This window comes from Mixophyes fleayi, chromosome 4, assembly GCF_038048845.1.
Source record: "Mixophyes fleayi isolate aMixFle1 chromosome 4, aMixFle1.hap1, whole genome shotgun sequence".
Lineage (NCBI taxonomy): Eukaryota > Metazoa > Chordata > Amphibia > Anura > Limnodynastidae > Mixophyes > Mixophyes fleayi.
In genome coordinates this window covers 211,500,485-211,522,753 of record NC_134405.1, presented here as the reverse complement: position 1 = coordinate 211,522,753, position 22,269 = coordinate 211,500,485, and the positions used below count along the sequence as shown (strand labels likewise).

Below are 22,269 nucleotides of genomic sequence, written 5' to 3'. Positions count from 1 at the left end.
CCACACGGTAGCACCCACAATGTTACGCCACACGGTTTTGCCGCCCCCAATGTTATGCCACGCAAGTGTCCCTGATTCATATTATGCCTGCAATAGTCCTCCCAATTCACACACATTATATATATATATATATTGAAAACTGATGTAAAGGGAGATCCCATATACTTTTTACAATGAGCGCTACCTTAGTACTTTCTGGTAAAATAAAAAGAAGGTGAAGAGGGTGATGCTGTCACTATTACCAGGGGGTAGAGTATTCTGACAGTACTCAAAAAAATTTAAATTTACAGGTTTTTATGGGATGAGCGCAAATCAGGGGGGAAGTGGGACACACAAGGATACAAACATACGCACCTATTTGGACTGTAATGTGTCTCTAATACTGGGTGTGTGTAATGATCAACAAAGCTAAATTAATATCAAAACCAATACTAATAACATTGCAATCCAGTGTTGTCAAGATAAAAAACTGTAATACATAAATGATTTGCAGATCAATAATCATAAATGTCCATCTCAAAATGGTTTTGATATTAATTTAGCTTTGTTGATCATTACATACACCCAGTATTAGAGACACATTACAGTCCAAATAGGTGCGTATGTTTGTATCCTTGTGTGTCCCACTTCCCCCCTGATTTGCGCCTATCCCATAAAACCCTATAAATATATATATATATATATATATATATATACACACACACACTATATATATATATATATATATATATATATATATATATATATAGTGATAGCACAGACAATAATACAACTGGTTAAAGTATACTTACCCAAAAGTTGATTGCTGCAGTCTCTCTGCTCTTCTCCCTTCAGCGGCGACGGGAACATCAGCTGACAGGGTGAGTGGGCGGGTCACATGATCGCAGCTGCGATCGCATTTGAAAGATGACTGGCTGTCAGTGACAGCCAGTCATCTGCAGCAGCGGGGACGCCGGAGAGGACTGCGAGATCAACGGGCCTCCAGGTAAGCTCCGCCCACATCCAAAAGGGGGTGTGGCCGTAAGGATTTTACCGTTAGCCCACTGGGCCAGTCTGACCCTGCTTACACCTGCCCTATAGGTTGTGCAAGTGATGTGACTGAAAAACAAGAACTTTTGAGATGTCCCAGTGGCGCACGCAGGGGGGGTTTTTGAGTCTCCAGAAACCCCCCCCTGCGCTAACTAAGTGGCCGCTATAGCTGCACTGTCCTATACAGCAGCCGCGGCGCTGTCAAAGAAGCGTCCGCGGCGGTGCTGTAGTGTATACAACACCGCCGCGGACGCTTCTTAGACAGCACCACGGCTGCTGTATAGGACAGCGCTGAAGAAACAGAGCTGCTGCGCATGCGCAGCAGCTCTCGCGGGGGGTGTTTTTTTTGGGGGGTCGGGTGGGAAACTTCCCCCCCCCCCCGACAACCCCCCTGACAATCCTCCGTTCGCCCCTGTGTCCAAAGCTTGAATCGCTCAAGCTTGACACGTCCTTACTGTACATTGACTAGGTAAATACACCCATTCCCCTCCCCGTTCTGTCCATGAAATCGTTGACTGTGGTACAGGTTTTTTGCACTTGAAGATGAATTGGATATTTTTGCGTTCACTGGTGTATAGTTCTTTTCTGAGTAGCCGCAGAGCGATTTTGTGCAAAATGCTGCATTTACAGTTCTTAATTAATCAGGGTTTGTGGTTGATTTTATTAAGGATATTAATAGAAATTAACAGTAATTTTCATACTAAACTCTACTAGAGAACTGTGTGTGCTACTGTGCCTTGCTTGGAATGCAGAAACTATTTAATAAAGGAAAACAGCTTTTACAGAACTTAATTGTAACTTAAGTATCCTGAGCAATACTAAACAAATAGGCACTACACTGCAACCCCACATAAAACCCCTATGATTATTATTATTATTAGTAGTAGTAATAATAAAACAATCCACTTCACATTATTAAAGAATATCTATTACTAATAAGGTATTTTTCACCCATTAATTTCACTTGTAGTGGTTGGTGACTTTAGAGTTATCCAGGAAACACATCCTCAGTTATGAGAACAATATGCTGCCCCCTGTCTCTGAGTGTGCAGGCAATCCACCACTTACAGACAGGTAGGGGAATCCTGGCGCCACATGAAAATCAGCATCCCGATATCACCAGTTGTGTATATGTTTCAAAGACCAGAACTCCAAAGCCTTCAACATTGTAGTTTTCTTCCATATGTTGATGGGTATTCTTGGCTTGCACTTTAAATGTTACTAGGCAAAACTTAAGCCAAGACAGCGACCCACAGAGGTTGGGCTTCTGAGTAAGGGTTAGTGACAGAAGTAGGATTGCTCCCTGAGCCCGTTATTTATCCCTAAATCACTTGGAGGTTGCTGGCACTGAGACGATGTGGCTGCTCTCGCTCCTTCAAACCCAATGGTCATGGCTGTTGGCTGCCTGTGTGTATACAAACACAAAAAATGCATGACTAATATATAGGCTTATTCTCCCTTCAAACGCAGTGCCCCACAAGAAAATGTACTTGCAAATCAGTTCAAACATTTTACTTTCTCTACCTTCCATTACATGACATTAAAGTAAAACAGTACCAAAACAATTTCTACCCTATGGTTACCCATTTCCATTATTAAATTAAATACAGTACTCGCCAGAAATAATTTAGCAAATTCTCTCCTTTTAAAGCTTACTTTATAACTTGACCAAGAAACAAACCGGCTAATTCTAACATATACAAATGGTAAGGGTAAGGGTATAATGGAAAGGGCTCATTCATGCAGTAAAACACATATATTTCATATACTTTCATGTAAATTCAAAAAATTCAGATAATATCTGCACGTAAAAGGCAGCATTCACATACACACTAAAATCAGGTGACCACACATACATGAACTTAAACCTGCCAATCTGTTTTAATAGTCTATTTCTGCACGTGTGAAAAGCTAAAGTATAGTGTTATCTCACTGTGAAATGGAATCATGTTGGCAGGTGTGAACTATTCCCTAGAATTCCATTTGTTTTACTTGTTATGTTTTTTTTGAACCCACATACAATTTTAATGAAAACCATAAATAAGAAAAATATTATTTTAAAAGAACAATAAGATACCATTGTTAGTAATAAATGAACAGTGTCTTCTTTAGCGTTTAAGTTTTACAGCATGTTTTCTTCCCCAGGCAAACCAGTAGGGTATGGATACAACAGTCGACGCTCGCATAACAGAGGAATAGTGGATGAGTGCTGCTTCCAAAGCTGTGATCTGAGGAGGCTAGAGATGTACTGTGCTCCCGCCAAGCCAGTGAAATCGGCACGCTCTGTACGTGCTCAGCGTCACACTGATATGCCAAAAGCCCAGAAGGTAATCCAGTATTACAAGGAAGCACATTGTAGCAATTGGTACACATGTAAGCTTTATCAAAATGAGTGCCACACTGTTTTTTGAATATACATGTTGTAGAGCTATTCCCACTGATAAAAACAGATGTACTGTAATTACTAAGTGCTATATGTTATTGAAAAGTTATCAACAAATTGGTTAAAAGAATTTTAAGAAAATTTTTCACAGACACAGTCTCACTAATAAACAGGATGCCGTCCTGGTATACTAAGAAGTAGCGATGATGAGGGCACAACTGAGGGGGGAGGCTTCATTGCTGAGGGGGAAGGGGTGGCACCAGTGCTGGAGCCAGCACTGTGTATGCGCTAGGTTGCTACAATTTGCAGCAAATTTTACATGTAAAATCAGTTCTAGGCACCCATGTTGAAGCCATATTAATAGGCTACATCCATTTCAGGGTCTGACAATATTGTAAGACATCCCAAAATCGTACCTATCAGGGGAGCACGCAGGATTTTTAAGGGGGTCCCCCCCCCCCCCCCCCCGCCCCTCCTCTACTCAAAAAAAATAAAAATAAAAATTCTAGAGAGAGCTGCTCCCGCGCATGCGCAGCAGCTCCATTTCGGCAACACTGTACTACACAGCAGCCACGACGCTGTCAAAGAAGCGTCCGCGGCGGTGCTGTATACAATACAGCACCGCCACGGACGCTTCTTTGACAGCGCCACGGCTACTGTATAGTACAGTGCCGTATGTAGGGGCACTTCGTTAGCAGATGGGAGGGGCTTCCGGAAATAGAAAATATACAAGATTAAATATGACTTACAAATACGGGGAACCAGAGGGTAGAAAAATAATATGTTTGTGAGAAACGTGGTGCAGACTGGTTGAGGTGATATTAATACCTCATTTCACCACATTCCAAAAAGAGTATAGTCTTGTGCCGGGCTGTCCAGAGGTCCCACAAGGATTTTAGGACTGTGTTGCCCAGCACCCATGCTCCGCACATTATAATATAGGACAATGTTACTGTAAATTTTATGGGTATTGTGAGGAGTTATGTGAGCTGATTCTGTAGGCTGAGTGTCACAGAAATGCAAGGTGACTATATCCATAATAATTTACAGTAGGTGGTAAATTATTGCTTATATGTTATAATATACAAGATTTCCTAATGTACACTGACGTGATGATATTAGAACTCACTAAGTATAAATGATGACATCAGAACTAACTGTTTATATACATATTATTTACAGGAGTTTAAACATATATTAATATCACTTGCACATTATAACATTATGATCTCACTCTGTCCCAGATAATAACCTCCTCAACTCATTCTCATTTTGAAACCACAGGCCATACTCTGCCTAATGTGATAATAACATGCCCAACCCTTTCTAAAACTATATTACCTAATTATTACATACATTATATCCTACCCCAACTCTTACAATATTTACCTTCTAAACTATCTTCTTCTACTCATGCTTACACAATAAGAATCTTCTATACTCTACCAGTTATATGATATAATGTCCCTCTAATGTAAACATAAAATTATTACAACTCATGAAGTAGTTCTGTAATCATTCATAGATACAACTCCACAGGTCATATGCATCTATAAAGGGTATTGGATTTGGGCGCTACTTCTAATAACCTTGGGCCTGATTCATTAAGGATCTTAACTTAAGAAACTTCTTATTTCAGTCTCCTGGACAAAACCATGTTACAATGCAAAATATGCAAATTAGCATTCTATTTTGCACATAAGTTAAATACTGACTGTTTTTTCATGTAGCACACAAATACTTGATAGCTTATTTCTACACTGACATTTAAAGTTGATATTTGTGTGCTACATGAAAAAACAGTCAGTATTTAACTTATGTGCAAAACAGAATACTAATTTGCACCCCTTGCATTGTAACATGGTTTTGTCCAGGAGACTGAAATAAGAAGTTTCTTAAGTTAAGATCCTTAATGAATCAGGCCCCTTGTGTTTTAAAGTATGTGTATTATTTCTTATAATACATCTCCTGGAAAACAAAACAAATATGTTACACAGCACCCTCTACTGTAATTAGAAAGTAAAAATATTGAATTCTATATGGGGGCTTATTTAGAGTGGATGTAAGCCTGTTTATTGCATAATATACTGCACATGTGCAGCAGATACGCGTACACATATGGCCGTATTTATTAATTTACTTATCCTTTATTTGTGTCTTCTTACACTAGGAAAGGCAGAATAGAGGAGGGAAGGGGCGATCCAGCGTAGGCCAAGCACAGTAAGGGTGTGTTCCCGTAACTGTGACACAATCAGAGGTGGATGCACCCGCATATATGCCTGTCTGGTGGCATATCGCTCGTTGGTGTTTGACACTTAGAGCAAAGATCTGTGCTGATGTTGTCCCCACCCCCCAAAGTAAAAATTGGGTTAAAGAACAGCTTGAGGACCCCGCAAATAACTCAGACAGCACCAGGCTATGCAGACTGAGCTGATCACATTATGACGTGTAAGCCTGGTCAGTGCAGGGCTGACTTCCCTAGGGGAATATATGCAATAAATGCCCCCCCCCCCCCCCTCCATAGGATAACACTGGGTAATTATTGTTTAAAGTAAAAATATATAGTATTTTAATAATATTTTAATACTTGACGGTCTTACTTTTAATACTTGACGCGCTTGGCATTTGTAGAACTGGCATACCCTGTTATTCAAGGCCTGCTGAGACCTGTAGTACCACATATTAAAATGCTTAAAAAATAAACACATTACAGTAAAAGTCCTTTAATTTAGATAAATACTCTTCCAATCCCTCATTCTCCACTAAATCCTAAGGGATAAGGGATTTTCTTCTTTTCCATCTTCTGACGTCACTCTAATTTATTAGAACATGATAGAGTTTTTGTGGTTAGCTACTTGAATGGAACCCATGTGGTTTATAAATGCATTTTATTGTATCAATGAGGTTCATTCATAAAATGTATCAATGAACCTCATTGATTTTTGATGTGAACTAACATTCTAATACACTAGTTTGAGATGCATGTATCTTAAGAAAACAACTTTGTAAGTGGAGCATTTTGGATGCAAGTGTGTTCAACTCTAAATTAACCTCATATTGCATAACTAGGGCAAGTGCATTTATGTAGGACACAGAACTCTGGATAAAGTTTTAATACCCTTACATGGCAAACTAGATTTATTATTCGAAAGAATAAAGAAAACTTTTTTTAGCATGCAAAAGGTAAGCTACTTCTGAGCCGTGCTGTGTGTGCTGATTAGGGAGCTCTGTTACAAATCATGCAGAGTATAGGGGCTAGATGCAGGATTGGTAATTACTTGTTAGGACTTCCCTTGTGGGTGGTAACAACCTTAGTCTACAATAACTGAGATTGAGGAGTGAGGGATGAAGCAGAGAACATTGAAAGTCTGTCATTGCCACTAGTTGCTTTCATTTGATTTTCAAAAGGAATGCAAAAATTACAGTTCCCAAGGTTCACTTATCGGTTGTTCTAGATTCACTGAGACTTCCAGTTTTAGGACAATAGAAATATCGGAAAATAGAAATGTCATGGGAAACTAGAAAATATGAAAAACATTTTGTTTTGTGTTTTTCATTATATTCCCCATAGATTTGTTTATTAGTTTACTATGTTTGTCCCCAATTGTAAAGTGCTACGGAATATGTTGGCGCTATATAAATAAACAAGTTAACCCGTGCATGATACTCATGCATTCTAGTCAAATCAAGCTACTTAAGGTGTTAAAAAGGTTCTTGTCATGCATTTGGGCCATAGCCCAGGCCTCAACCACCAACCACTCCCCACTGTCACCCCCGGCAACCACCAACCACTCCCAACTGTCACTTCTCCTTCAAGAAATATATATATATATTTTTTTTAATCTTTATAACAAATTAAAAACATCTTAGTATACCAAATTTCAGCCCTTTCTGAATTTTTTTTTCCACACACACTAAGAATTTAGTAGGTCAGTGTATAACTTCCCCCAGCAGGTGGCGCTGCAGCTTGGTTTTATTTTTTCCACACACACACAGACAGACTAACACACGCCAATAGACATGTATATTATAGATGATGATGATGATTCCTGGGGAATATGTTGCTATTTTTGTCGCTCTCTGCCATCACAAGAGACAAATATAAAGTGATGACTTCAGTAATCCACAAAGAAAAGTGTAGAATTCACAGTTGTTTATAAAAGTATTCACACCACTCATGTATTATAATTACTTCACCAACCTTCTTCTACATTGTATTAGCCGCCTCAACTTTCCATCACATTATAATAACCAACCATCTCTTTCTTCACATGAATTAGCACCTAATTCTGTTACATTTATAATCCGTTACAAATAGATTTATTCTACATCATTGTCTTCATTATAACTCTTCCAGAAACTGAATCCTAAAATACTGGCAGGCCAAGAGAGGTGTGGTGTAAACAATCATTTGAATGACTAGCTCTGACATGTCGTCGATAATATTAATATAATCAATCTATTTTACTCTATAGTTCTTGGTCTTAGACAGTATTAGGTTGCAGCATAATGTGATAACCTGTCAGAAACATTGTTTCCCAATTATATAGTTTAAAGAATTTCAATCTGTGACATTAGTTAATGTTTAACCATAGCTATGACATTTTTCGGAGTCCTTTATCACAGTGGCCCATTAAACTTTGCTGATACAATTGTGAACAATGGTAAAGGTTAAGGTGAACATTTATCTATTTTCTATTTTCTATTAAATTAATAAATTATTTAAATAAAATATTATAAAACAGGAAGGGAGGTATGTGTTTATAGGAATAAAGCTGTAGTATTTGCACCAGGTAAACATCAGGCTTGTGCCTAGTGTATACTTAGGATGACAATAACGTAGGGATGTGGCTTGACAGTTTTAGTAGTTAATGTTAACATCACATTACACTATTCGCATTTCCATGTATGTAATTAAATACAAACAGCGCATTTAAAAATCCAATAGAAATCTACTTTTCTGCAGCAGTCCAAATGGAAATGAAAAATAAGTAATGCAACTCAATGTAATATAGCTACACAGCTAATGAATTAAGAGGTCAATACACAAACAGCCAATCATAATAAAATTACCTAGTGCTGCTGATGGCCATCATCATCATCACCACCACATATTTTTACAGGAGCCCTCCAGAGATACACCTCCTAAGAAACATATAAGGGGATGCATACAGGTCTAATTATGTTGCACTTATATGAACACTCACTAACTGTATTCAGCTTATGCTTGTCCTTCGCCATTCCGCCTTTCCAGAGATAAAGGAAAGCAAGTCTACAATACACAAAAAGCAATATACGGACGTATACAAAAAAAAAATGCACAAAACAAAATGTGGCGTACACCAAAGTCTAAATGTACAATTTTTTTAGAGAATATTATTTATTTTATTATATAAGATATGTTGATGACATCACTGTCTATCGTTTATGCAGATATGACATACATATTAATATGACATGTATTATGTATTATGTTTAAATTACATAAAAACTAAAGGGTATGTCCATCTTTGATATTTCTTAGCTTATCACTAGGACGAATCCCAGAACTCAACAATTTTCTTATATCCGTATATTCAATGCCTTAGCTATAGCCATTTTGGCCCTGATGAAAAATGTTATCATTGTTGACACCTCGTATGTCAAGAGAACTGATTGGACGGCTACTGTAGAGGTTTATGCCACATGTTCAGTGTCTGCAGAATAAAATTTAGAATTCACCTACCTATTTTGGATGTTCCAGATAGGTAGGTAGCTCCCGAATGGCACCATGGAACCCTATGTTTTGCTAGATGAGAGGATGGGTGTTTGGTAATAAATCAATATGGGTGGACATCTCCTTTAATATAGATTTAGGTGGTTTCAAATCACAAAATTACTATCTTAACCAACAAATGCAATGTTTGTTTGATATTATTCATTTTGTTCATTTTGTTTTGTATATGTAGCTATGTACAGTTATAAAATGTATTGACATGGCACATGCTATACACAGCATCTAACAATATTAAGAAAAACAATATATTACTCAGAGAAACATGTGCAGTTAGAACAAAAACATTAGGACCATGTGCTGAAGAACACACAACCTAAATGGGTGATGGGATTGAAACAGGAATAAAGGGGACAGATTATTATTATTGAAGTAGTTACCGGTATGTGCAGAGATATAGCAGTGCTATTGACTGAATTTTACATTTAATATGGACAGATTAGGACGTAGTGGAAGAGGGATGATGTATCATAGATTACGAAAAAGTTAGGAAAATGTTAAATTTTGAAAGCAGGAGAATAGTGCAGATAGGATACAGCTTTGAGAGGAGCAAAGTATCCCTTTAGGGAGGTATGTAGAAATAAAAGATGCAATGTAATGGTGTATCATTTGCTATTTTTGTGACATGCAACAAATCATTATTATAGTTTGGGCCTTGAGACTTTTGGTGAAGTATATACTTTATAAGTAGGAATGTCACTGGAATGTTGGAATAGAGGTTGATGGATTCTACAGTGATACAGTTTGAGCAGTAACATATTTGTCTCTGTATTCTAACAGGAAGTACATCTGAAGAACGCAAGTAGAGGGAACACAGGGAGCCGAAGCTTCAGGATGTAAATAAAATTACCACTCAAAGTCTTGAAGAATGAATGTGCCATCAGCAGGATACATTACTGAAATGGAACAAAATCAGATAAAACAGGAAAAGACTTCACTGGTCTCAACCAATGGGCATTCTTCCTTTAAATAATGCAAATGCACATTCCAATATTATGTATTTCAATAGAATCATGTCAGCTCACGCCCAGACATGGACAAATTTGTTAGTACCCTTCCACTAAAAAAGAAGAAGCCATATTTTCCTTTGATATAACTTGAAACTTTCAAAAGTAATTGTCATCCATCATAGTTTATTCCATATTTAATATAAATCAGACTTTGCATTTGATTTTTGATTCAACAGAATATTTTAAGTAATAAAACAAATGAAAATGGTATGGTCAAAAATAATGGAACATTTAACCTTATATTTTGATACACAACCTTTGGTGGCAATCACTGCAATAAAGCGAATTCTGTAGCTCTCAGTGATACATCTGTACCTATCAACAGGTAGTTTGGCCCATTCTACCTGAGTAAACTGCTCCAGCTCTCTCAGGTTTGATGGGTGCCTTCTCCAAACTGCATGTTTCAGCTCTTTCCATAGATGTTCGCTGGGATTCAGATCAGGACCCATAGAAGGCCATTTCAGAGTAGTCCATTGTTTTGTTCTTATCCATTCTGGGGAGCTTTTAGTTGTGTGTTTTGGGTCATTATCCTGTTGGAGAACCCATGTTCAGTGTGGTGCACCGATGATACCAAACAGCAGAGTGAATAAATGTATCCATTTAAATGGTCTGAATGACTGATTAGAAGATTGAAGACATGTGTGATGCTAATTCAAGAAAGCAATTCGTTTGAAACATCACTATAATCCAATGATTTATAATCTTTTCTAAGGGGTACCAACAAATTTGTCCAGTCCATTTTAGAATATCTTTGGAGAATAAGCAATAATTGATCTCTTTCTACTGCTTCTTTGCTTTATTCTATGACATACCAAAGACATTCAGGCATACACGAGACAATAGCTTTTAATGTCATCACTTTTCAGGAAGAATGAATCATTGTTTCAACGAGCTGTAAAGATACCAACAATTTTATCCATGTCTGTAGCTGATCTAATACTGTGTAATCTTTCACCTGTTTTACATGTCCTGCACAAACATTTGTTTAATAGCCTGTGTTTCCTAGAGGTCCAGAAATAAATGGCCTTCTCGTTGGCTCTAATTGCACTAAACTTAATCAATGTACTAAGAGTGCTGGACATATGACCCAGAATTATCTAAGTGAGTTCTCCCTTATATTTGCACTTCTCTTCATGGGATGTTTATTATCTAGCATCCGATAACATTGTTTGCCTGGCCTTCTTTATTTGCACAGTTTTGCTTTTTAATAGCAGCAGCCGATAAGATTTTCTTTTCCTTTCCCAATGATCATGAATCCCGTCAACCATATTCTGATAGTGGGTCAGGTTCTTATAGTTCACACAAAAAATGGCTTAGTTTATCCACCGCTGAATATGTTATGATGCAACAGTTAAATACTTGTCTATGCTCATAAAAGTCACTGATCTGTTTAGGTAACAAGCTAGTTAATTGTCCAATGGTATACGTTTGTTTTCAATCCATGCAGTACCTGTATATCACTAATGCACATATATCATTTGGTATGTAGAGCTGTAAGATAGTACAATGGTGCTACCGTATGTTGTAGTGAGTGTTGTGTAATGATCTGGTCACAAATATTAACTGGTAAAAGCAAACACATCTCTTGCATCCAAATCTCGGGGCCTTATTACTTAATGTAAGTGTCTCTTGACAGGTAGCTTCAACTTGAATTGAACTTGAAAGAAAGAAATGTGAAAATATATTAACTGTTTATCATTGCTAGATGAGTTCGCTGTTGTGAGAGTTCTTTAATTCCACATTAACGAAAATATTGGGGGTATGTTTTTGTTTATAGTAGATAACTGGACACAGCATTCTATAAACAAACTTATATGTGTCCAACTTAAAGTGCACCTTTTACTTAAATGCAATGGAGTCAGCCGTCTTGTGGGCAGAACCAATTTTCAGTCTATCATTTTACTTATTTCAAAACATATGCCTGCACTATAAGTAAGCAACTGGTACACTTTATGAAATGTCACAATAGCAAGCATGAATAATCGTAACTATGCACCATGCAGTTTGGATTGATGTAACAATCAATGAACATTTGTGCCGAAATGATGAAATGTTCATTCAACAATTAGTTAAAACATACACAGTCTCAGCAGACATGGGAATTACCATATGCAGAGCTTAATTACAGGGTTATGCTACTTCCAAAACCACACAATGTATAGAATCCATTTCCCATCAGTCGCTGTAAATGCTTCTCTAGTCTTAGCCCTCTTTCTTTGTCCAGATTGAAATGTTATATATCAGTATCAGATATGAAAAAGTGGTAATAATCAACAAATGAAAACATAGTTCTTCTGCGAGAGGATTCTGTCATAGTATTTAAATGACTGTTTCAGTCATCTCCCGGTAAAGTATCTGTACCATTTAACAGTTTTGTTGTGCTTAATTTGTACAGCAGATGTCAGAAAGGCCTGATCCCTTGAGTCAATTTACGTCAATTCATTGACTCATGACCCTTATTCCATATGTGAGTTGAGGAGGAGGTACGTTCAATTTATGGGAAAGGAACTGCCTGCTTTACTTGCATGCTTAAAAGCTATTAAAAGTTAATATTTCTAAAGTGAATTAAAATCATGCCATTACAATAGTTTCTAGCATGACTTTAACCAGGTCTAACAAATACAGTTCTCTTTCACATTAAAAGCAAAAATCATCAATTAAACTGAGTATTTAATGATAATATGAGAAGATTTCAGAAACCCACATAGAAATACTAAGATGTTGATTCCTCAATTGTTACTAAGAGTGTTTAACAATTAGCTATGTAAATTTTGTTGAAGTCAGTTTGTGTAAAACTTATGCTTTCTATGGCAGTTTTTAATCTCATTTTAAAAGAATTAAATGATAAAAAGGATTTACACTTATTACCTAAAAAATTGCATATCGCAAGTGCTCATTAAAGTGCATGTTTTGGACAGCAGTAAAAAGATTTCATATGTTCTAATTCAAATATCATTGTATTTTACAGTAATGGACAGATCATAGTAGAATATGCTATGTAAGAGATGTAGGATATTGTGTACAGTATGAGGAACAAACAAATAGGAATATATATGTTTCTTATTATCATTCTATGAACCATCAGTACCATCCACACCAAATATTCTGTTATTTGTAAATAATACATTCTCCCACCAACATCTGACCCATCTCTGGTCATATACGATTGCTATATCTGAAATTGTCATGCCAGCATTGAGTGAAAGCATCATGTGTCTGTGTTAATGAACTGGAGTTCTTAGAATCAGCACTTTGTACCTTTTAGTAAATAAGGCAGCATATGCAAGTCTTCAGCTCAACTTTTGCACCAGATTTTCTCTTTAAACCCAACAAATACACAGAGAAACAACTGTTACTTCCTATTGTGTGTTTCATTTTTCTATTTGCAGGATTAGTGCAGAATTTTTGCGGAGGTGAAAGGTGGACTTCCAAATAGGGGTATAAAACCACAGTCACCAGGGGCATAACAATAGAGGGGACCGGAGGTAAGAGGGCTCTCTACCCCCCTCTACAGCCATCACTGTCCCCTTCCCCCCCCCCTCTCGCCCCCCCACCCCCCCCTAGAGGTGGAACGGTAGTACCGGGTCCCTACCCACATTTTGTTATGGGGTCCTGTGATGCACCTGACAGACACTACTTTCAATGGGATGCTTTTTACTTAATTCAGGCATATTTTCTAGGCGATACATATTAATATGCTCAGATAAACCTATGTTTTTAAAATGTAATATTGGAACATTTGAAATAAAGACAAACTAGATGTCTTCTTGCTGGACACAATTGAGGATTAAATGAATAGGGTAGATGATTTAGGAGATGGAGCAAATTAGTTAGTTGGCATTACTTTGTTGTGAAATTTATCTTTTTGCAGACACGCACATTACAGTCATAGACAAAAGATCCACAGTTTGTTGTCAAGAAGTCTGCTCAAATGGGCTATGGCAATACGTAATGAGGACATTAACCTTTTTAAGGGCTGCAAGATAAAATTTCTAATTGGTTGTAAAAAAGGAGTTGGGTATGAACATTTTTTGTGATTTGGAAATTATTGGCAATAAGTAGTTTTACATTTGTTTAACGTTTCAGCACAAGTAGGTAGATGAAAAAGAGATTAGTGCCTTCGTTAAACAAACCCCCAAATAGTGTATGGAAATAACATTTAAAATACGTAATTGTCAATTTCAGCAAAAGCTAAAATTGTGGAAAGAAAACCCCTTTTTAATAAAGCCATATAACGAGTTATACATATTTTCATTTTCACTAATAGCGAGCATAGAAAAAGTGCACAGCAAAAAATACACTGATATGTAGCAGATTTGCTTTTACCAGTTACTTTGGCCATGAGTGGTAAAGTGGTGCTATTGTTTTTTTTTAAATGAAGTACTTGACTAAAATATAAAAATAAAGCATATAAAATATATTTTTTAAACATAGGAACTGACAATCCTTGTGTAAATAGATTGCTTATTGAATTGTTTTTTTATGTCAATATATTTTGAAAAATATTTTGTGCCATCTGAAATGTCAATTTTGCCATCTTAATTCATGTGTCAGCTGGAACCAAAGCTTTCCTAGGTTCCATACATTTCAGAAATGTGGACTTTAATGTCTAATTGCAAGACCAAAAGCTGTGCAGTCCATTTTGCCTTTGTTGGTAATGTTTTATTTTTTATTTTTTATTTAGTGCTGTCCAAGCTTCCTGCACTTTATAAAATATATTTGGAATATGATGTAATTTTCTGGTTAAAAAAAAGAAGAAAAAATAGAGATGCAATCGCTCTTCTGTTGGTTGTCTTGTATAATCCCTTAAATGCCTGGAGAGACCACTAGAACAAAGTATTTATGTCTTTTGTGCCACTATTAAGCATTCCATACATTGTACAATCTGGCTGAGCCTATAGAGTTTGACTGGATTAAATTAGATTTCCCAGTAAAACATTTACATTTATACACTTTGATGTAATAAAGTTGTTTGAAAGGGTCTACCACCATCAGGTGCCTTTCATTTATTCACTTACTTATATATGTTCTTCTGCAAATGTTATTAAATACATTTCTAAGTCTTTCAGGCATCTTTCAGTGCATTTATATCATCAGGCTGGGAGTTGTTTATTTTACTTGGCCTGGGTTACGGCACAAATCTGCCCTTCTAATGCAGATATATTCAATGCACAGCAGTGTTGTATCACAGCTATTAAAATAAAAACTCTGAGTATATCAATACATTGCCTTTAAGCATGAAAGGATGCAAAGAAGAAAAGTGATGTGTTACGTAAACATGACAAGAGCGCATGTACAAATTAATACAATAAATCATTTGAAGGAAGAAAATTCATTTTAGGTTGCCTAAACTTAAGATACAAGGGACCTAATCCATTAAGAAAAGTAAAGAAAAAAAATGAGTAACTTTTCACCTTGGCAAAACCATGTTGCATTGGAGGGGGGTAAATTTAAAATGTGGGGACAGATTTATAGTTGGGGTAGGGCATGTCCTAGATCAACTTTAAAATTCATTGTAAACATAAAGCTATCAAATATTTGTGTGCTGCATGAAAAATCTGCCAGTATTTTTCTTATGTGCAAAATAATAAACTAATTTGCACCCCTCGAATTGTAACATGGTTTTGTCCAGGAGAAAACTCATTTTTTTGCCTTACTTTCCTTAAAGAATCAGGTCAAAATTGTCTTATATAACAAAGCTAATAATAACATTCATAATTATATATGTAAATGTTAGTGTTTGTCAGAACTAAAGTTGTCTGAGAATAGTCTGTTCAAGGGGGATTTTTTATATAAATAAGTAAATAAATTGGTTAGTTAGTAAATTAAATCTATAGCTTTTACTCAACTACAATAGGAGATTGCTAACATCCTGTAAGCAGAAATACAATAATAATTGTGCCCTGTAAAGATTGTATTGACTGGTCCTGCATGTAATTTGCACAAAACTGTAGTGGGTGGTTTAGGGTTCAATAGTAGGGAGTGACACCTACATAACTGGCCTAGGGCAGTGGGTTCCAAACTTTCTCAGTTCAAGACACCTTTACGGTCTCCATACTTTTTTCAAGGTACCCCTAAGCCAAAAGAATTACCAATTAGCTCACCTCCTTGCTTACCACCGGCTCTGGCTGCTTCACTCCTCTGAGATCACCGCGTTGCACGAATTGGGAACCACTGGCCTAGGGTATGGGCTGTCCATGCAAAGAAAAGAAAAATAGCAGTTATGGCACACCAAAGACACTAAAGGGTACAAAGAAATGTGAACAAGGCTACAACAATCTATACAACTTCGAAAATAGATAATATTATAGCGCACTTCCAGAGACAGCCCTATACAGTATTCAGATATCCACCAAATCTTACATATAAGTAATAAGAAAAATACGTACATAAGCGCTCATGGATGTTCATATAAGCAATATGTTCTTCTTGCACCAAACCAATGGTATATATAAAGAAAAAACAGTATAATATAGTGTAGTATATTTCAACAAGTTGTTCTTATTATATAGGGTTCCTTATATCCTATAAGGATCATCAATATATTTCCTTCAGATTGTACAATGCAAGTATGCAAGTATGAAAGAATCTATCTTGTAAGCACATAGAATATAGGATTTCGATTAAAACACTCAGGGTGTTGAAGAACGTGGATTTCCTCACTTCTCCTATTGGGAACTTTTTGGGAACCCTATATAATAAGAACAACTTGTTGAAATATACTACACTATATTATACTGTTTTTTCTTTATATATACCATTGGTTTGGTGCAAGAAGAACATATTCATTATATGAACATCCATGAGTACTTATGTACGTATTTTTCTTATTACTTATAAGGCTACAACAATCGTTCATGTTATTGCATACAATTAGAATTTTGAGCCACATGAAATACTGTAGATTCAAAGGTTAGATTTCAGAAAAAATAAAGGACTCAGAAACCACTGCCACAAAGGTAGCAGCATTTTTGGAATCGGGGATCCGGGCATTGATTCATTTTCCCTAGGTTTGTGCACTTTTAAGGCATAATGGCAAGGTGCAATAATGTAAAGGAGTAACATAACAGCAATTTGTCCTTATAAAAGACATCTATGTGAACCAGAGGGCCGAGTGGTAGATATTCTTTAGGGATATCTTAAGCTTCATCAAAGTATGTTAAATAGTACACAGCATATATATTACTGAATTTTTATAGATATTTTTCACACCACATCACCTTGTATTTTAAAAGTTATGGTCCTTTAGTTACACTATTGGGCAAAAGAGAGAACAGAATGTTTCCACAACTGATGTCAAACTACAATTCTGCAGAACACCTACTGTATGGTAATGGCCAGAAACTGGCACAGTAAACGCTAAGGGACTGTGGGCAAACTCCATTTTTAAACTAACCTTGTTTTCAGTTATACAGTCAGTTTTTCATCTAAGTATAACAGCATTTGGCAGTCCTAATATCCTAGAATATACACAGTCAATGAGCTATAACTTATTACTATGACTTAGAGGCAACATGAAAAAAACAACATTACCAACTGTATAATACTTTGAAATATTATCAAGGGCAAAAGCTTGAATTTGCTAAAAACACGTGATTGGCAGATATCATGTATTGCCCTAACTGTGCTGCACATAAATGTCATTAAACTAATAGCATTAAAATCTAGTTATGTTTCTGAATTTAAATATTCTGTATTTGACAGGAAAGTGTTGTCCTGGGAATCATGGAAGGTTTTACACTATTTCATATCACTTGTATCCCTATCTATACTTCCTCTCCTCTTTAACCAAAGATGTAATAATAATAATGACAAAGGTGTGCTATTTTTGATCATCTGGGTTTGATGAACGGAACAAGAATATATACAAAAATATGCAGATCATAAATAATTAGTGCATGGTTTGTATATGCACCATGAATAAAGCAATATGTACTATTGGCTTTAATTAAAACATTTTGGTTGGAAAGGTGTATTCTTTTCCATCTTAAATAAAGAGTAAATAAAGACTTAGAATTTATAGGGGGGTATTCAATTGTTAGCGTTAACGGGGAAAAACGAGCGCTCAAAAAATCTTAGCGTTAATAGGGCAACTACTCGCAAAATTTAAGCTCGCCGCTCCCTGAGCGGCGAGCTGAAATTCCGCGAGTAAACTACCGTATTAACGCTTTTCATGCGCAATATTACCGTATAAACGGTAATATTTTTTGAGAGCTCATTTTTTCCCGTTAACGCTAACAATTGAATACCCCCCATACAGTTAATTAATATCTGATCACTCGTGTTATGTTATCAATCAGACAATGTCAAAGTTGAGAGGACACACTATAAGACACAAAATCTTTTGTTCCTTTCTTATTTTCTCTCATATTTCTACAGGTCTCACTATACCAGCATTTTGTATGTGTACACTTTGGGGGTCTTTTATGTACTTCTGAACATCTATATTTTGTGCACTTGTATATGGAAATGTGGATACTTGCACACGAGTCTCTCTCATACGATGAGACTATAACTCCTTCGCATGCTCTATCATCAGGGGTACACGTGCACAGTCATGTTTAGCCACTGCCAACTATTGTTCTTATTGCCCACATATCTTATTAAAGCAACCTTTTCAAATGAATGTCATGTACATGCTCACTTGACTCTTATTTTGTGATTAAATAACCCATCATGGAAGCATAGGGCCAAGGAATTGTGTGTCACTTATGTGTCTGGTCTGTCAGTTTTAAGATTTTAATTTTCTGTGCACAACTCTGCTCTATGTGATCCTATAAGCACCTCAAGTCACACATGGGGATATAGTTACTAAACTGCGGATTTGAAAAAGTGAAGACGTTGCCTGTAGCAACCAATCAGATTCTAGTTATCATTTATTTAGTACATTCTACAAAATGAAAGCTAGAATGTGATTGGTTGCTATAGGCAACATCTCCACTTTTTCAAACCCGCAGTTTAGTAAATATACCCAATGGACTCAGAACAGATGTAAAAATACAGCCTATTTGAGATCTTAAAAAAGGTCTGTGGCCTCTTGTATATAAAGGGCATGCTGCATTCCTCCAAGCTTACCCAATGATATGATCTTTTGCTGGTACACAAGCCACTATTTTATTTTTGAGACTTTGTACTTAATAAGATCATACTTGCCTACGGTCCCGGAATTTCCGGAGGCTCCTGGACTCCCGGGAGAACAGGCATTCTCCTGGACGTTATAGGGGTGGGGCTTAATGCTATGGATTTTAGCATTTCTTAGCAGGAGGCGGCCTAAGGTGACGCAATAGCATCACCACGCCCCCTCCTACTCCCCTGTCCCATGACCTCTAATATGAATTAGATAATTAGTTGCATAAAATTTGGTTGGTATATTTTTAGGAGCAGTTCTTCATTAAAACAACTAACGAATCAGCAGAGAGAACCATGTATATATTAACACAATGGCACACAGTGAGGTATCCTTGAGAAAGTTCACATACTGAACGAAACGCATTGAATACAATTTTGACACTTACAGGACCCTATAGTGAAGACGCTGCAGCACTTCCGCATTCAAGCGGAGACGGCACCACCACTACTCGGGTTTTTTCTCCTTGGACGGAGAGAGACTTCACCAAGCGGAGGATTGTAAATAAGAACAGCGGGAAGAATGGTATCATATGCAAAATCAGTCTGCGTATGCCTCGAACTGGAACATACGCCAGTAAATGCAGCCCCGTCCACTCTGTCTTCGAGCACAAAGGACACTCACTACAACCTACAATTTTGGGGAGTGAACAGGGTGGAGAAGGGGCGTTCTGCTATAGTCAATTTACAGTAAGAGCGTGCCAAACTCAAGTGTACACAGCCACATCCGAATCCAGCTCTGAACATCGCAAAGTTACTTATTTTTCTGCAATATCTCTTGCTCCAGGTACAGGGCTAGTCTAAGTCCTGAGTACTAGTGATAGTGAACAGGCTAATAAATGTATATCATGGAAAAAAAGTTAAATAAGGAAAAACATTTAACTTTTTTTTTTTACTGTTTTACCATTAATGCCTTTATTATTAACTGGGGACATTAATTCTATTTTCTTTCCATGCATTCTTTTGCGGATTTATAACCAACATAGACTTAGCACATTAAAAAGTGTTAGCGCTACACCAGTATATGCCTTCACACTGGTTAGGATTAGAGCAACTTATGGCAAAATTACTATATATTGAGTGATATATGAAATAGAGTATAATAGTGTGCTGCCTAAATAGGTACCTAATACCCCACACTTATTTTACATCCAAAACAGGCGCAACAACCACATATATCTCTATAGTAGATACAGTCAAGTCCATAAATATTGGGACATCGACAATTCTCATATTTTGGGCTCTATACATCCCCACAATGGATTTGAAATTAAACTAACAAGATGTGCTTTAACTGCAGACTTTCAGCCTTAATTTGAGGGAATTTACATCCAAATCAGGTGAACGGTGTAGGAATTCCAATGGTTTCTATATGTGCCTCCCACTTTTTAAGGGACCAAAAGTAATGGGACAATCGACTCAAAGGCTATTTCATGGACATGTGTGGGCTATTCCCTCATTATTTCATCATCAATTAATGAGCAGGTAAAAGGTCTGGAGTTGATTCTAGGTGTGACATTTACATTTGGAATCTGTTGCTGTCGACTCTCAATATGAGATCCAAAAAGCTGTCACTATCATTGAAGCAAGCCATCAATAGGCTTAAAAATTCAAAACAAATGCATCAGACAGATAGCAAAAACATTAGGCGTGGCCAAATCAACTGTTTGGAACATTCTTAAATAGAAAGAACGCACCGGAGAGCTCAGCAACACCAAAAGACCCGGAAGACCACGGAAAACAACTGTGGTGGATGACAGAAGAATTTTTTCCCTGGTGAAGAAAAACCCCTTCACAACAGTTGGCCAAATCAAGAACACTCTCCAGGAGGTAGGCGTATATGTGTCAAAGTCAACAATCAAGAGAAGACTTCACAAGAGTGAATATAGAGGGTTTACCACAAGATGTAAACCATTTGTGAGCCACAAAAAAAGGAAGACCAGATTAGAGTTTGGCAAACAACATCTAAAAAAAGCCATTACAGTTCTGGAACAACATCCTATGGACAGATGAGACAAAGATCAACTTGTATTAGAGTGATGGATAGAGAAGAGTATGGAGAAGGAAAGGAACTGCTCATGATCCAAAACATACCACCTCATCAGTGAAGCATGGTGGTGGTAGTGTCATGGCATGGGCATGTATGGCTGCCAATGGAAATGGTTCCCTTGTATTTATTGAAGATGTGACTGCTGACAAAAGCAGCAGGATGAATTCTGAAGTGTTTCGGGCAATATTATATGCTCATATTCAGTCAAATGCTTCAGAACTCATTGGACGGCGCTTCACAGTGCAGATGGACAATGACCCGAGGCATACTGCAAAAGCAACCAAAGAGTTTTTTAAGGCTAACAAGTGGAATGTTATGCAATGGCCAAGTCAATCACCTGACCTGAATCCGATTGAGCATGCATTTCACTTGATGAAGACAAAACTGAAGGGAAAATGCCCCAAGAACAAGCAGGAACTGAAGACATTTGCAGTAGAGGCCTGGCAGAGCATCACCAGGGATGAAACCCAGCGTCTGGTGATGTCTATGCGTTCCAGACTTCAGGCTGTAATTGCCTGCAAAGGATTTTCAACAAAGTATTAAAAAGTGAAAGTTTGATGTAGGATTGTTTAGTTTGTCCCATTACTTTTGGTCCCTTAAAAAGTGGGAGGCACATTTAGAAATCGTTGTAATTCCTATGCTGTTCACCTGATTTGGATATAAATCCCCTCAAATTAAAGCTGAAAGTCAAGGGCGTCACCCTCGACTCCTTCCTTTAGACACTGATAGGACATAAATTAAAGTGGAGTAGGAGATAAGGTACAGAAGAATTGATCATAAAAACACATATGTCACGAATCGGGGTCTTAGCCCTGTTTACCCCACTTGGTGGTACCATATCAACATACATCTCCCTTTTGGTCGAAGGCAGCATTTTATCCTGGGACAAGTGTGACTT

The 22,269-nt window shown here is 37.0% G+C and overlaps 2 protein-coding genes across 5 annotated transcripts in view; both read left to right on the top strand.

The window, feature by feature from the left end:
* The window catches only part of IGF1 (insulin like growth factor 1), a 123,522-nt gene extending 108,259 nt beyond the window's left edge, over positions 1-15,263 (top strand). For all 4 annotated transcript variants that reach the window (XM_075209279.1, XM_075209281.1, XM_075209282.1 and 1 more), the window contains exons 3-4: positions 3,175-3,356; positions 9,966-15,263. In XM_075209279.1, the coding sequence (XP_075065380.1) occupies positions 3,175-3,356; positions 9,966-10,025 (242 nt within the window). In that variant the 3' untranslated portion in view covers positions 10,026-15,263. The remainder of the gene's footprint in view (positions 1-3,174; positions 3,357-9,965) is intronic.
* Positions 1-22,269, top strand: part of SYCP3 (synaptonemal complex protein 3) — a 746,653-nt gene that overhangs the window by 197,605 nt on the left and 526,779 nt on the right. The gene's annotated exons all lie outside the window — the stretch shown is intronic.